Below are 17,501 nucleotides of genomic sequence, written 5' to 3' on the forward strand. Positions count from 1 at the left end.
GGAGCTGATCTAAAATAACTTCCCATATGCGATGTAGTGGGTGTCCATGGGATGTAGTGGGTGTCTGCCCAGCAGTCCCCTAACGTGGGGACTGCCACCCCCATCCCCCTATCCACACAGCTGTCATGTTCTAACCTGACCTCACCCTTTTCTGGCCACTGCTGATTGGTCCAAGATATATAAAGGCAAAAAATGGGGGACCTCAGGTTAGTTCGCTAAGTGCTAAATCAAGTCACTAACGTGACAATTGGGAATTATTTTTCTTGCTTTCGTGGAGTGTGTATGAAGAGTATGTAGTTCAGTTAACCCAATGAGATAGGGATTAATTGCTGCATTTACTAACTACTCTTCACTCAGACAGGGCTGTTAGTTCCTTACCTGGCCAAGAGGGCAAATGTAGGCTTGTGATACCGAATCTGGTCTTCTCCTGTATCCTGTGCCCATTTGGGCAATGCTGAAAGTTGGTGTAGGGGCCAGAAGCTATGACGGGGGGTGGGGAGGAAGGTGAAACCTGCCCTGAACATCAAGGCTGGCAGGTAAAGTTCCTTTACATTTTCCCAATGTAGAATCTAAGGGGCCTAAGAGATCACCTAGTCCAGGGACAGTTTTCATCTTTTGTGTCATCTCCACCTATTGATATTGACCACTTGCACTGTAGGAAAGCTGCACTGGGGAGGAGTCTGAGGCCATATCAGGGATCCGTGGGAAGGAGTATCATGATCAACTAGTAATGTCTGCCATGGGCATGAGAGTGGGGAATGGTAGCACATGTGCCAGGCATTTGTCATCTCTGATCTAGGCCAAACTGCCATCCCCATTGGGAATTCTCTCTACACCAGCTCTAGTGAGGGGCCACCCAGCCCCAGCCTCAGGAAAGCCCCCTGCCCCCGCCCCGCCAAAAAAAAAAGGCATTTCATTCCAATTTGGGACAGCTACAGTTATTATAAAGCTCTTTCTTCTTAGGCACTAAAATCGACCTCTTTGTAACTTCTTTCAAAGATCCCAGTTCTACCCCCTGGAGCGACTTTGAGTAAAGCTGGTCTTCTTCCCTGGGAAGGCCCTTCGTGTGTTTAAGCAAAACCAAACCGAACGCATGGCTGTTGAGTTGATCCTGACTGATAGTGACCATAGAGGACAGTGTAGAACTGTCCCACAGGGTTCTTACGGCTGTCATTTTTACAGAAGCGGATTGCCACATCTTTCTCCTGTGGAATAGCTGGTGGGTTCGAACTGCTCATCTGGTTAGCAGCTGAGTGCCTTATCATGTGTTAAAACTGAAGGACAATGTTCCCCGGCCTTCTCTGCTCCAGCCTCAATGCCCCAGTTAACTCTCTTTCATACGATGGGGTCACAGAAGTGAGCTCAGAGATGTTAAATTCAGAAGGAACCTTGGAGACCACCTACTTTCGTGCTAGTGAGAAGGAACCAGAGGCCTGGAGGTCATGGCTTGTATTTGGGGTCCCACTGTAGCTCTGTGGCAGAGTTGAGTGAATCCAGGTAACTCAGCATTCATGAGACAGATTCTCACAGGTAAACCTGGGGAGGAACCCCAGGTGTACAGGGAGAGGACCCAGGGAAGTCTGGCTGGAGCTGTCCCTTAGCCTTTCCTGTCTTGCTTCCCACCCCCTGCATACACAGGTGAACCTTGCTTTCGCACAGCTCTCCAGTAGTGCTAATACTTTAGCTCCTAGATGTCCCACCCTCAGGCCCACTTCTCCTCCCTGACCTAGAACAACTCCGTATATAAGAAGACACCCACTGAGGAGTGGCACCAAGAAGCAGCCAAGCCACTCTGCACCTGGGTCTTCTGAAAACAAGCCATGTTACTTCCCACGCTTACCTGATTCCCCCCAGGGTTTGTCGTCTTTTGGGTCCCTGACCCCAGTGGGTGGACGTCTGTCATCCAGGCTGGAGGAGCTGAGATCTGAGTCGCTGTCAGTGTCGCTGGAAATCACTGGAAAAGACACAGACACCAGGGCAGGAGGTCACCCTCCCTGGCTACTGCCAGCAGGCATCTTGGATAGTGGGCCCCAGGACAGACTTCCCTCCTGCCGTGACAAAGGGGCACAGAACATCAGTTGGCCCTTTTGTTTTGGGAATAGGAAACAATGGCTCTGGATGGGAAAGTACTTGCCAATACTCCACTGTGAGCCAGTGGGTGAACTGGAATGAGAACCTACTGCTGTCTTCCAGTTCAGTTCTTCCAGCAGAATCAGGGGTGGTTACAAGAGCCCAGGCTCTGGAGCCAGACTGCTGGGGCTGGAATCCCAGCTCCTTCACTTACTACCTTGGGCAAGTGCCTCAGCTTTCTTGTCTGTAAAATGGGGATAATGGTAACTCCTCCCTCACAGGGTTGCTATAGAGTCAATGAGTTGGAGTCCCTGTAAAGTGCTGGAATGCACAGGGGCTCCGGTGGGGTCAGCTATGATTAGAATTCTCTCGCTGCACAGCTGCTCAGCATTGCTTTTTGCCTTTAAGCCTTGTCAGATGGAAGCCTCAGGGCACAGAGCAGTTGCACTTTTACCAAAGTTGATAATCAGCTTCCACCATGCAAGAGGGTTCTGATTCTGCCACAGGGAAGGGGTGACGAATGGAGATGTTGGCCAGGAGTGCGCCCTCTCTGCTGGGTCAGGTCGCACTGGACCCAACAACTTCCAGCCTCTCTCATGGGTGCACCTCTTTTGCTCGGCAGGGAGTCACCGAGGCCTCCCCAGCAACACCCCTGACCCAGGCCCAGTGCGCTGATGTTGTCACAATATGATCCACCTGGTGGCCTTATGGGGCAGACCAGACAGGAGTTTTTGCCTCACCAGGTCATTCAGTGAAGGTGCATGGAGTTGGACATAGCCGGGATCTGAGCTGAGCGAAGAGCCAGGAATCCCTCCTGCCCTTTTCCTGGTTTCCCATAGAGCCTGGAATGGTGCAAGATCCTGGCAGGTCCCTCCCGGTCCTTTCTGGATTAATAGGTTCAGACATTCTCCAGCAGGGAGGTAGGAGGTGAGTCTGGGGGTGGCCCCTCTGGGACCAGCCCAACTTCACCTTGGCCAGGATTTTAGCTGGGTAGCTTACTCCCTGGCTGAGCCTGAGTGACCTCAGGTCAAGTGGGCCTGATACCTGCTCTGCACCTGTCATGGGTCATCATAATGCGGTAAAGGGCTTGTAAAAGCTGGACCACGATGCCAGCCTCAGGGTCCGTGGTGAAGATGCACAGACTTCTCTGGGGGTCTCCCCTGGCTGGAGGGAGAGTCCCTGTGGAGGGAGGAATAGTGGGAAAGGGGAGAGGGAGGGAGCTAGTGAGCAGCTAACATTTACTTTGGTAGAAATCCTTCTGTTCTGGCTTAAGTGGGACCAGAGCTGGCTTGGGTAATCAAAAGTGGGAGTCATAATCCAGGATATATACAGATTTTAAACACTCTATTTTTATTTTAAACACATAAACGTACATCCACTTGCCAATCTTTTGATGTAGGGCTTGGGTGTTTCTTTGAGCTTGGGCCCGCATGGTTTTTCATGTAGAAATTGCATCTATATGGTTCAGGTTCAGACCCTTTCAGTGGGATCAACAACTTGAAGGCACTTGCAAAGCAAAAGGAGTGCAGAATCCTTCTATATTTTTCCATTTCTCCCTCTTGTCTTTTACAGTTGTCCTGCCCACACCTATAATTCAATAGACTTTTTAAAGCAGGTTGCCTCTATCAAGACTTCTTTTTTTTTTTTAAATAGACTTTATTTTTGAGAGCAGTTTTGTTTATAGAAAAATGATACGGAAAGTACAGAGTTCCCATATGTGCCCCTCCCTGTTGCAGTTTCTCTGGTTATTAATGCCTTGCATTAATTGGGGAAACCCTGGTGGTGTAGTGGTTAAGTGGTACGGCTGCTAGCCAAAGGGCCGGCAGTTCGAATCCACCAGATGCTCCTTGGAAACTCTATGGGGCAGTTCTACTCTGTCCTATAGGGTCGCTAGGAGTCAGAATGGACTGGGCTTTGGGTTTGAATTAATTGGTACATTTGTTACAACTGAGGAAATAATATTGATACATTACTATTAACTAAAGTCCCTGGTTTATATTAGAGTTCACTCTTTGTGTTGTACAGTCCTATGGGTTTTGACAAATGCTTAATGCCATGTGTCCCGATTACAGTATCACACAGAGGCGTTTTACTGCCCTAAAAATGCCCTGTGCTCTACCTATCCACCCCTCCCCTTTTCCCTGGCAAACACTGCTCTTCTCACTGTCTCTACAGTCTTACCTTTTCCAGAACATGAGATAGTTGGAATCATACAGTAGGTAGCTTTTTTCAGATTGGCTTCTTTCACTTAGCAATATGCATTTAAGGGGCCTCCTTGTCTTTTCATGGCTTGATAGCTCATTTCTTTTATTGCTGAGTGACAGACACTCCATTTCTACATGCACCATAATTTGTTTATCTGGTCACCTACTGAAGGACATCTTGGTTGCTTCCAATTTTTGGCAATGAGGAATAAGGCTGCTGCAAACATTTGTGTGCAGGTTTTTATGTGGACATACGCTTTCACCTCACTTGAGTAAACACCTAGGAGCACTATTACTGGATTGAATGCTAAACCTATACGAAGCTTTGTAAGAAACTGCCAAACGGTCTTCCAAAGTGGTTGTACCATTTATTTCATCAAGGGTTTTTAAAGTTTTAGTTTTAATGAAACACTTCTCTCTTTTCGGACTCTTTTCATCAATGTGTACAATATTTAATTAAATTATGTAATTCTAATAAGAAGTACAACTACACAAAAAGGTTTGGGATCAAAGGTAATCAGCTCTCATAGATGTATAACTCAACAGAAATAGAAGTTCATAGAAGTCTGAGGCCATCAGTAAGGGTTATACTCAGGGAATGGAAAGTGTGGGTTACGGAGGAAGGTTAGGAGGGCTTGGTTGAGCTGTTCAGGCTAGGAATTGTGCTAGGCACTTGGCATACATCATCTTACTCCATCTTCCAAACTACCCTATGCCATGGGTTTTCCTGCTCCATTCTGTAGATGAGATGGGGGGGGAGCTGCAGAATCAATCTATACCAGGGGTGGCTAATAGGTTTCATTTGATCCACCAAGCCCTTCTGGAGCAGTGTGCTGAAAAGAAGTCTGTGACTGCATTAAAGTTCAGCAGGAAGGAGAACCTGGTCAATTAGGGATATTGGCTATGGGGACATGAGGGGGAAATGGCAGTACCTATGCCACATTTCACCATCCAGATCTAGAACCTTCTGGAAAGCCCTCATGACTTCAGCCTGTGCCATCCTTCAGCTGAGGGAGTCACAGCTCACAGATCCAAGCAACCAGGGGTTTGGAGCTGGCTGGCCATTTCAGCTGTAAGAGAATCTCGGCCCTGTGCTTCACCACAGAGTGGCCAGCACACAGTAAGTGCTCCACAGAGGTCTCATGACTAAGTGGCTCTTCCTTATCCCTCATCCCCACATCTCTCCAATCACCACGTCCTGGGAACTTCACCTCCTAAATGGTTGTTGAATCAGTTCCCTTCTCACCATTGTCACTGCCCTTGCTTAGTTCAAGTTTATTTCCAATCTGGACTCCCTTGACAAATTCCTACCCGGGCCTCTCCCCAAAGCCAGAGGATGCTTCGGCGAAAACACAAATCCTACCTTAATGCTCTTTAATGGCTCCCCACAACCCACAGGGGCAAGTCCAAGCTCCTCTCCTTTGCCTCTTCTCTTGCACAACCTGGTCTCCTTCCCCAGGGTCCTCCAACCCCGAAGAGCATGTGTTGTTGTTGTTGGGTGCCATCGAGGCAATTTTAACTCATAGTGACTCCATGCGGCAGAATAGAGCTGCCCCGTAGGGTTTTCTAGGCTGTATTAAACTTTATAGGAGCAGATCACTAGGCCTTTTTCCCAAGGAGCTGCTGGGTAGGTTCAAACTGTCCATCTTTTGGTTAGCAGCCGAGTGCTTAACCATAATGCCACCAGAGCTCCCTAGAGGGTGTGTAACTCCTGCCAAATTTCCCCCTGCCTTGCTTCCCTCTGCTCTCTTCTCCTGGCTCAGTTGTGGTATCTCCTCTTCCAGGAAGCCTTCTTGTCCCCTCAGCCAGCCTGGCATACAGTTGCATCAACCACTTTCTGTTTTAGTGTTTGTGTGTCTCTCTCTTTCCCCCATTAGATTGTGAGGCTCCTTGAGGGCAGGGACCAAATCATACCCACAGATGAGGCTAGTATGGTTGTCTGTTCCTGAACCCACCCAGCGACTCTGTGGGAGAAAGATCTGGTGATCTGGTCCTATAAAGATTTCAGCCTAGAAAACCCTATGCAGCAGTTCTACTCTGTCCCATGGGGTTGCTATGAGTCTGAATTGACTCAACAGGACCCAACAACAACAAGGCTTCATCAATGAGCTTGGTCAACACGGGGTGGGGGAGGTGGGGAGGACGCAGAAGAGAACAAGAAGAATGTTCTCAGCTTTTCCTTGACTGCTGAAGGCTCTGCCTTTTTCTGCTGTTTCTTTTCCTCCCTTGCCCTCAAGGAAGACTTTTGCTTCGGTGTTTGTGATGTGGAATCAAGAGGGGGTCGGGATGGGGAGAAGTTGAGGTCCACATGCCCCCTTCACAGCATTCGAGAAATGTAAGTAAAAACTGGACTTATTTTGAAATCGCTTTTCAGTCCTGGCCTGGGTTTCTTTGATCACGAATCTGTGGAGCCCGGACCTCAGGGGTATGGGCTTTATAAGCATTTCCATGTTTTTGACTTATCCACCCACTGACTAAACACCAACCCTTGGGTGTCCAGGCAAAGAGAGTGGGAGTAAGGGGGCAGAAGGCAGGGATTCCTGTTTAACATACGGAGTAAGTAGCTTCCCATATCTCTCTTGGGGCAGCTTCAAAGGAATTGGGGAGGATTCTGGGCTTCCTCCTCCCCCGGAGCAGGGGAAGGGGCTGGCATGGTGGCCTCGGTAGCGCTGAGCAGTGGGATATTCCGGAGCAGAAGCTGGTGACTGATCTCCACGTGGGTTTCCTCATCTCTCTGACAGAAATGCTTGGGGATTATCTATTTATTCTTTCTGACTTGGAAAGTTCCATCTCCCTCCTCCATGACTGATACGCAAAACTGGTTGCCATGAATTGACTCCACATGTGCATCAGAGTAAAACTGTACTCCACAGTATTTTTAATGACTGATTTTTTTGGTCTTTCTTCCCAGGTGCCTCTGGGTGGACTCGAACCTCTGACTTTTTGGTTAGCAGCAGAGTGCGTTAACCATTTGCACGAGCGAGGGACTCTAGTTGATATGGAGAATCTACGTAATTCCGGTACCCACAAGGACGTGAGGCTTCAAGGTGCTGAGTTAACGCCTGGATTCTTTGGTGCTAAGGGACAGGTGTCAAAGGGCACCCAATATCAAGGACACACACACCCTTTCCCACAGAAAGGAGATGATGGGAAGGGCTGTCCCAGGACTGAGGTTAGGTTATGGTGGCAAGCTCACTTATCCCATTTCTCCCCCTCCTCCCTGTCATCCATTGCACAAGGTCGCCATGTTGGGTTGGAAGGGGGCTAACATTGCAGGAAGGCTGGGCTGTGGTACACTGGGAGAGCAGTTTTTGTGTGAGCTGTATGTTTCATCCAAAACTTTAACTCTGGAGATGGGGTTAGGGTTCCATATTGCCTAGTCCCCATATGGTTCCTGTATTGTATCAGATTTTAAAAGACAAAACAACTCTCCAAGTTACAGTCAGTTGGCTTCTTCTTTTAAAGACCCCAAAGGGCCACGGCCATGGAAAAGGGAGTAGTAACCTCAGGTGACAAATGAGCTCACATAGGCGCCCCAGCACAGGGACTTGGTCAGCTGACGAGACAACACAGCTCTTAGACGTACTCTCCCTGGGCTCAGGCATCTTTGCTTGTTGTGTCTGGAATTTCTAGCTGGGACCAGGCCTCAGTTTAGAGGTCTTTGTAGTGCAGGCCCAAGTCTCATTTCTAATCCACTCCAATAAACTCCACTCGAAAGAAACAAAGTAAAGGGTGTCAGTGGGGTCTGTGCCTGGCCTGGGCCCTTATTGCCAGTGGGAAATAGAAACACTTTGAAGGCGTTGCTGAGAGTGTCCCTGGACTGCAGCCCAATGCAAACGCCGTTTACCCAAATATTCCCAGCTTCCTCTGGCGGCAAAGGATGATGCTTTTTCTCCTTCCTCCCCCGAAATGTCACCGTAAAACCTAAACCTTGGCTAATTTGCCATTTGATTGCTGTTGCCACCTTTCTCCCAGCACAGCAGCTGTGATCGTAAATCTTTTAGGTCTATTAACAAAGCTTTTAGGCTCATAAATCTTTTGGCCCTTGATCTTCCATCCACAACAAAACACTCTGTGTGTCTGAAGGCTGATTTTTTTCCCTTCCCCTTCAACTCCCCAAAGGATGAGTCTGGGACGGCTCGGTGATGAGAGCTTGTACTCTGCCCACGCCTGATTTTTCAGATTGAAGATGGGAAAAACCAGGGAGAAGAATATCCCAGTAGCCTTTCCAAGAAGGAGGCATCACCAAATGGACTCACCTGGGCTCTGCCATGAAGCAGGGAGGCGGGTGGGTCTCCACCTAGGGCCCTTCCACAATGGCCAGATCTCCTGGACCTCTTGCTTGGGGACCTGACATCCCTGAGATTTTCCCATCCTGTCCCAGAAAGGCTGCCCGCTCTGCTCACCACTCATACTCGCCATGGACAGCCCCGGCGCCAGCCATTCCCACTTCTCTGGGGACAGGCCAGTTTTTTTGCCTGGCTCACTCTTGGATGGATTTGCAATTTGACTGTCGCCATGGAAACTCAGAGTTTTGGTACATGGAGGGGAGGGAAGTCTCTTTTGGAAAGTCTTGCCTGACTACCTCAGAAGGACCCTGGGACAGTCCAGGGGACAGGCTGGATGCTGGCCACTTGCACTCACAGCACTGGGCTGGGACTTGGGGGCCTCTCACAGACTCTGTTCTGCCACTGCCCTCTCCCTATGACCTTGGGCACGTCCCTGCATTTCTTAGAGCTTCCTGCAAAAACAAAGAGGCTGATGTGGACAGCTCTCCAGGTCTGACTCTAAGACTCTACCTGGAGTCAACTCTGTCCCATCAGTGGACAGACCCCTGGCGCCCCTCCCTGGTTGAGAGACAGGGAAATGCCACTTCTGGGCCATACAACACCCACCGCCTGGCACAAAGACAGCCACCAGCCTGGGAGGTTGGAAGGCACTTGTGAGCTGCCACTGCTCTGCTTGGAGGCTCCCAAATCCTCCAGAAATTATGGGAATTAGAGAGGAAGTGAGATATTTTCAGCAAACATTCCACCAAGGCAAAGCAGATGGTGGAAAATTTTGCATACTAAAAACAAAAAAAAAAGGTTTTTTTTTTTTTTTTAATATGTAAAGGAAAGATGATAAGGCCCTGGGAATGCAGAGACAGTCCCCCATTAGTCCTACCCAGCTCACCAGGCTGCAGAGATGCAGAGCTCCCCCGCTGGGACAGGTGGGGCTGCCCTAAGCACAAGCACGGCTGGCTCTGTGGTCCGGGATCCCTTTGAGACGCCACCCCCAGTCCAGACTCTGTTTTGGTGGCAGCAGGAGGGAGTGTGGGTGGCGAAGAGGTACTGGCTCTGAGTCAGACAGATTTAGGTTTGTATCCTGGCTCTGCTACTTCCCAGCTGTGTGACTCTGGGTCAGTGTCTTTCCCTCTCTGTGCTCAGTGGGCCCATCTATGAAATTTGGTAGGTGCTTCATTAATGGTAGCTATTTTATTTTATTTGGAGGAGTCCCTGGGGGGCACACATGATTAAGTGCTTAACTACTAGCTGAAAGGTTGGTGGTTCAAACCTACTCAGAGATGCCTCGGAAGACAAGCCTGGCCATCTGCTTCTGAAGGGGCACAGCCTTGAAAATCCTATGGAGCAGTTCTACTCTGCACACATGGGGTTGCCATGAGCCAGAATCAACTCGACGGCGATTAACAACAATAATTTTATTTGAGGGGGGCATCCTGAACTTATAGACCCAAACCACTGTCACAGGGTTGGCCTCTAGGACACTACATTCAGCGACCAGGCCAACCTCACAGGGGTAGACTCGTCCCCTCTGAGGAGGCTTGGAGTCCCAAGCTTTGCTTCACAATACGCTGAGGCCTGGTGGCCATTTGGAGGCTGAGCTGGGATTTGAACTCAGGCCTATTGATGGCCAGAATCCTTGCTCTTCCCACCTCACCCAGCATGGTCCAGCTCCGCTCCCTCAGAAATTCTCCTCTCTGGCAGGCCAGTTTGATCTCTGTTTCCCCAACCTGCCCTTTCCACGTTTCCCTCGGGGCTGTAGCATGGGAGAGAAGGACTTCTAGTTCACTCCCAACACCAAGGGTTGAGTTCAAGCTCTGCCTTAGATGCTCCTGGGCAAATACTTTCAATTTCTTTGCACCTCAGTCTTCTCATTTGCCTAACGGAGACAATAATCGCTACCAAGAAGATCAGGTAAGAGAAACAGCTTTGTAAGTTTAAAAAGTGATCAAACGTATAAAGTTTTTAAAAATTGGTAATCCAGTTCATCCTCCAAGAACCAATTCAAAATGTGCCTATGTGGAAAAGTCTCCCAGCCCCAGGGAGAGATGAGTGAAGAGTGGGCCTCTCTTGTCCTCCCTCTGACTGCCAGGGCTGTTCCCTTGGCCCTGTCAGACTCTATCCGCGGGACTGCATTTGTTTTCTGATAAACACCTGACTTGACTTCTTCAGCTGTACCTGCAGCCACCTGAGGGCAGGGGCCATGTCTTATTCCCGCCTGCTTCCTTCCCTCATCCCTCAATGCTGGGCCTTCGGCGAATGGACACTAGGCAAATACTTGTTGACTGCTTTCCTGAAAAACTCCCCTGGAGAGGAAACAGCACTGTATAAAGAGTGGGTCTGGGATGGGAGTCAGTATGCTGGTGGAGAGCCAGGGGCAAAAAGAGACCCAAGGCCCTGTCTCCCGCCTCCTAAAGAGCTGGGCATTCCACCAAACAGGTGCCTCCTCAGCAGGCTCCTGAAGGACACTCAAGTGGGACCAGCCAGGCAGCCTGTGGCCCCAGCCGTGGGAGGGATGACAGACTAATGGGGGAGGGGCTGCCTGAGGCCAGTTGCCATGGACACGGGATGAGTGGGCACTGCGGGGAGAGTACACTATTCACACAGAGCAGCTCTTCCGCCAAACCCTAGGCCGGGCTCCTCTAGGCCCTTGAGAGCCGGGGTCGGATATGGCTGAGGCTGGGGATTCTGTCCTCATAGGACAGGCCCACTAGTGGCCAGAAGAGGCTGTTGGGATTCACCATTGGCCTCCTTGCTCTCTGCTCAAACCCTGCGTCCCTCCAGCCAGCTGCCTGAGCACCCTGAACCTCATCTCCTCATCTGAACGATGGATGGAGCCCCTGGGTGGTGCAAACAGTTAACATGCTCGGCTGCTAATGGAAAGGCTGGAGGTTCAAGTCCACCCAGAGGAGCCTTGGAAGAAAGGCCTGGCAATCTACTTCCAAAAAATCAGCTACTGAAAACCCTATGGAGCAGTTCTGCTCTGACACACGGGTCACCATGAGTTGTAGTCGACTCAATGGCAACTGGGTGGCTAAGATGGGGATATGCATGGTACTCACGGGACCACCCCCAGGGCTGCGATGGCGTGGCACCTGGGGAGCTCCGGAAGGGGAGGGCTCCCTCCCTGGACCCCCTTCCAGGCCCTGAGGGCGGCACGGTTGAGGCAGGGCAGACCTCAGCAGGGATAGTACAGACCAGGTGAGGAATTAAGGTTTGGGGAGCAGAGGGTCTCCTGAACTTGCTTATTCACTCACCATCGATTTTAATTACCTCTCTCCTTTAGGCTCACAGACAGAAGGCACTGGATAATGAAGATGAATCCTCAAATCAATGAAAACATGGTTGCCAGCACTGAAATCCTGTAGTCCCTGTCCTTGCTTGAGGAGCTCCAAATAGGATAGGGGGTTGATGGAAGATAAGGACAGCTCCCTCAAGAGAGATGTGATACACTGACTGGGGGGGCCGGTGTTCAGGGAGAGGACAAGTCAGGGAAGGCTTCCTGGAAGAAGTGGAATTTAACCATGGGCATGATCTGGACAGAAATGCTGGGGTGGGGTGAGGACAGGCCTGCTGGCTCAGGAGACTTGGCGATCTCTGCACTCTGTCTCCCTGACACATGAAACTTCTGGGTCACAGCAGAAATAAAACACAGCAAGGGCATGCCTCCTGCCTAGCGCTTCGAATAGTTCAAACTCCTGCTGAGAATTTGCATTTCTACCCCAGATATACTGAATCAGAATCTATAGTTTAACAAGATCCCCAGGTGATTCTTATGTATAATAAAATTTGAGAACCACTGCCCTACTGGAAACCCAGAACTGGTCCCTAGCCAGCAGTATTAGCATCACCTAGGAACGTGCTGGAAATGCAAATTCTCAGCAGGGGTTTGAACTGGGATGAACCAGTTCGAAACCCTGCTCCTGCCCACTCCTTTGCTGGGATACAAAGGGCTACATTCATACGCTTCCTGGCTTCAGCTCTTTCCAGCTCGTTCTTTCCCGCTCATTCTTTCTCTCTGTTGCTGGGCCTTTGTCTTTCTTTTACTTCTCTCTGTGCCTCTCTCAGAGCCCTGGTAGCACAGTAGTTAAGAGCTCAGCTGCTAACCAAAAGGTCAGCAAATCAAATCTACGAGCGGCTCCTTGGAAACTCTAGGCAGTTCTACTCAGTCCTATAGGGTCGCTATGAGTTGGAATCTATGGCAATGAGGTTTCACCGGGTCCTCTCTTACTGAGTTTCTCATCTCTCTCTGCCTTCACCTCACTGCATCTCTCTTGTCTTCATTTCCTTTTCTTCTGGGTCTTTGTGTCTCTATGTGTTCTGACTCTTCTTGGGTCTGCCTCTTGGTTCCTCTTTTTCTGTTTTTGTAGCTTTCTCTTGCTCTCCAGTTTCTGTCTGCGTCTATCTGTCTCTGGGTCTCTGTCTCTCTTTCTCCAGGCCTGTTACATTCCCACAGGGCTTCCTTGGTCTCTGGTGTGTCCCTCAAGTTGCCTCACCCGGGCTGGTGCCTCAGTCCCTCCCGCAACCTGTAGGGTCTCTGCTCAGAGCTTGGACATGGGGATGGGTTGTCTGCCTTGTCCTGTTTTTCAGGGAAGGATCAGTCTGGGCTCCTGGCTCCTACACCTACCCCAGGGCAACCCAGGCTGGGGCACCACCCCCTTCCTGGACAGAGACCACAGAGCAGACTCTCCCAGCCTCTGGCTGGACCAGCAGTGAAAAATCAGCTTAGCCCCATCTGTGAGGCTGGCATCAACCATGATGGACAGGAGGCCCTAGGGAGAGCTGCCGAGGAGTGGAGCAGAGCCAGCACTCTTATCTCCCAGGGCTTTATTGGAGTTGGAGAGAGCAGGTGGGCCCAGATTTACTCCCTTCACCTGGTCCCCAAAGGCCGTTAAATCTAGAGTGGGAGGAATTAAGTTGTAGGCTCACACAGTGAGACAGGTGAGCAGCTGGAAAGAGAAAGGGATGCTCTCTCCCGCACAGGCCCCGCACATGGTGGGCGCTCGGGGCATGCGTGCTGAGCTGAAGCCAGACATGGGCTCTGGGGGGCGGGGCCCTGCTTTCCCATTTCAGCTCACTGGGCAGCAAGAAGCCCAAGACCTCACCTTGCAGCTGGAGTTGACCAATCCGCTGAGGCTGTCACTGGGTTTGGGCAAATGAGAGGTGACAGCCATGCCCCTGATCTCTGTGGTGCACTGCTAATGAGGGCCTTCTGCTGGGAGAAATAAGTCCCTGCGCCAGCGAGGGCACCCAGGACAGGGAGGAGGGATGCTGTGGGTGGGGCAAGGGCAGCATAGGGGGTAACAGCAGCTCATTTAAGCTCAGAACTTCTGTTCTGAGGTGGGATCCCTCCATTATACCCACTGTCATTCGGCTAGTGCTTGGTGTAACCAAGGAAGCCAAGGATCAAGACAAACTCAGTATGTGTGGGCTTCTCTTCCAAAACACAGCCACACAAGACGAGGCTAGGCCTCTTGTTCCCTGAGAGGTAGCGGAAGGGCAGTTTCCCGAATGCTGGCAGGGCTTTCTCTTCCTTTCCTCACAGAGGTTACAGTGCAAGCCATCTGACCTCTCCATGCCCTAGTTTGCTCTTCTGTGAAATGGGGACGACAGTAGTGTCCCCTTCACATGGTTGTTGGGGAGTTACATGAAATAGTGGATGTGGTAGGTGCTGAGGTCGAAACCAGCAACCATGTGACCTCGGCTGCTACTATTGCTGCTGTTTGTATGTGGCCACTCAGCACTGAGGTCCACAGCCTGCCCCTTCCACCTGCACAGACCAAAATGCACACGACACACAGCCCTCCACTGAGACTGCTGGAGTGGCAGCCAGTCAGGAAGACTGACCACTGACATTTGGCCCAGTGCAGCCCATAGCGGGCTGGGGCGGCTCAGCACCTTCTCCACTCCCTGTCTTTGTCGGGGAGGATGATTACATTCAACTCTCCAGACGGCTGACAGGAGCCACGGTCAGGTCCCCCAGCCTCTGGTTTTGCACTGGGTTGTCCAACTGGGGTCAGGACTCCCAGCGGGGAGACACACATTCCGTGGGCAGGAAGGTCAGGGCTGTGCTCAGACCAGGGGCCCTGTACTCAGATGCGGGGACTTCAGCAGTCTCCTGCCTGTCCCAGGACTGCTGGAAAGGGGGGACCTGCTGCTGGGAACTCACAAGGAAAATGCAAGAAGCCAAGTGGACTGGGGACACGTCATAGGCCTGTGGCCATCAGCCACCACTGGATTCACCTTTGAGGTGCTAATTAAGCCTGGTCGTGGCGACGGATCACCTACCATCTTGTATTCCATGTGTGCCTCCATGGCACCTGGGCAGAGGCGGGAGTGAGAGGCAGGGACTGACTCCATGCATACCACATACTGGAGCCATCACACTCCTGGATGTGGCTGGCCACGAATATGGCTGAACTTGCTCCCTCTTCCCCACTGGCAACACAACGACAACAAGAACAGCAGTAACTGCTATCATTTCCTGGGCCTCCACCATGGCCAGGCACGTGGCTGACCTTCCATCTTGGCAACGACCTTACAAGGTCACATTGCCTCCATGTTAAAAGTGAGACAACCGAGGGTGTGAGAGGTTAAATACAACAACAATGATGGCTGCACCATTTACTGTTTACTGTGTGCCAGGCCTTGCACTTTCCACAAAGTAATTAATGGAACCACCTCAAGGGGGTAGGGATTGCCAGCGTTCCCCCTTTACAGATGGGAAAACTGAGGCTCAGAAGTAACTTGGAGGAGCAGGGAACAGGGCTGGTTTGCCCCCTTCCAAAACTACTTTTCTGAGGTACCAAAGTCACATCCAGTAAACGGGCTGAAGAGCAATTTCTTTGAACTGGAGAGAGGACTGGGATTTTCTGATTGACAAGAGGCAGCTTCAGGCACATTCTCTCCCCAGATGAGGTCTCTATCCCAAGAGTTCTGCGGGCCCAAGATATTTGCTCCAAGGCCCTGAGACAGGGCCCCAGCCTCCTGCTTGGCCTTGCCCCTCTCTTCCTCAGCTGGTGTCTAGTGCCAATCTCTTTACAAGGTCAGAGCTCCAGGCATGTTCTTTGTTTTTTTTGAATTCGCTCTTTCATTGTGTACTATTCCGTAGTTTTCAGTATTTCACAAGATTGAGCAATCATTGCCACTATCTAATGCCAGGACGTGTTTATCACCCCCCCAAAAGAAACCCCATACCATTAGTACTAATTCCCCAGGCCTCCCCCTCCATCCCTGACAGCCAGTAATCTACTTTCTGTTTCTATGGATTTGCCTACTCTGGACATTTCATATAAATGGAATTGTACAATATATAGCCTTGTGTGTGGCTTCTTTCACTTAGCATGACGTTTTTAACATTCATCCATGTTTAGCTTATTAGTACTTCATTGCATTTTATGGCTGACTAATATTCCATCATATGTTTATACTATATTTCCAGGCATGTCCTTGACCAGTCGGCACCATAAACCTTTTCTTCTTAAAGTCAAGACCAACCCCATCGCTGTCTTGGAGTCACCTGGGCTCCCTGGACTGAGAGCGGTTTCCTGAGCACGTCTCACAGGGTCTGAGGCTCAGAACTCAAGGAGCCGTCCCCACTAGGCTACCCTGCACTCAGGAAAACCAACTTCATCATCTCTTTGTGTTCCTGGCGGGCGCCAGCCTGTGTCATATTCGCCCCCACTCCCGGCCCGGGAACACCCCCAAACAGTATTGTATCTGATCTCAGCTATAGGTTGGGTCCTGTCTTCCGGCTGAAAAACAAAAACCGTTGCTGTCAAGTTGATTCCAACTCGTGGAGACTTGAACCCCTACTTTAATTCTGATACGAGGACTCTGGGGAGAACACTTTGATGGAATCGCCTGAGTGAGGCTGAGCCCTTGGGTAAGCTCCCCCCGCCCCCATGCTAGTCCTACCGAGGTCAATGCCATGATCACAGACCAGCCCCTGCTCTGAGAAAAACGTGAAGAAATTTTCAATTAGAAGATTCTCTGTAACTTTGTTCAGCTCCAGGGTGACCCTCAGTTATGAGCTATGGGATCTGATAATCTGTGCCAGGGAGGAGTCCCAGTGTGGGCATTCTAGACACAAGAAGTATTTTTAAAAGTACTATTTGAATTTGTCAAGTGTATACAAATAGGCATGTATAAGGATTTTGATTCTAACTGTGTAATTGTGAACAACTGGAAACCATCTATATGTCCATCAATAGGGAGAAGGCTAAATTAACCAGAGGCTATCTACATTATAAGGAGGCCTGGTGGTACAGCTGGTAAAGTGCTTGGCTGTTAACCAAAAGGTCAGCAGTTGGAACCCACTGGCCACTCAGTGGGAGAAAAAAATGTGGTATTCTACTTTCGTAAAGATTTACAGCCTTAGAAACCTTATGGGGCAGTTCTACTCCGTCCTGTGGGGTCTCTACGAGTTGGAATCGACTTGACAGCAGTGGATTTGGTTTTTTGGTTTTTTATCCACATCATCCACCATCCATCCGTCAGTCTGTCAACTGTGGTGGCTTGTGTGTTGCTATGATGCTAAACCTATGTCACTGGTATTTCAAATACCAGCAGGGTCACCCACAGTGGACAGATTTCAACAGAGCTTTCAGACTAAAACAGAATAGGAAGTTTAAAGGCCTGGTGATCTACTTTTGAAAATTAGCCAATGAAAACCTTATGGATCATAACAGAACATTGTGTGAGATGTGCTTACTTGGGACACGTCATCAGGAGGGATCAATCACTGGAAGAGGACACTGTATTTAGTGAAGCAGAGGGCCCGCGAGGGTGACGGAGACCCTTGGTGAGATGCACTGGCACAAGAGCTGCCATGATGAACTCGGACATACTGGTGATCGTGAGGATGACGCAGGGTGGGGCAACATTTTGTTGTTTCGTACATGGTCAGCATGAGTTGGAATCGACCAGATGGCAGCTAACAACA

The 17,501-nt window shown here is 50.2% G+C and overlaps 1 protein-coding gene across 1 annotated transcript in view; it reads right to left on the minus strand.

Annotated features, from left to right (window-relative positions):
- RPH3AL (rabphilin 3A like (without C2 domains)) overlaps positions 1 to 17,501 on the minus strand; it is a 176,917-nt gene that overhangs the window by 3,815 nt on the left and 155,601 nt on the right. The window contains 1 exon segment of the mRNA XM_049858722.1: positions 1,841 to 1,954. Within this exon segment, the coding sequence (XP_049714679.1) occupies positions 1,841 to 1,954 (114 nt within the window).

The sequence above is a fragment of the Elephas maximus genome, chromosome 19 (genome assembly GCF_024166365.1).
Source record: "Elephas maximus indicus isolate mEleMax1 chromosome 19, mEleMax1 primary haplotype, whole genome shotgun sequence".
NCBI classification, from domain to species: Eukaryota; Metazoa; Chordata; class Mammalia; order Proboscidea; family Elephantidae; genus Elephas; species Elephas maximus.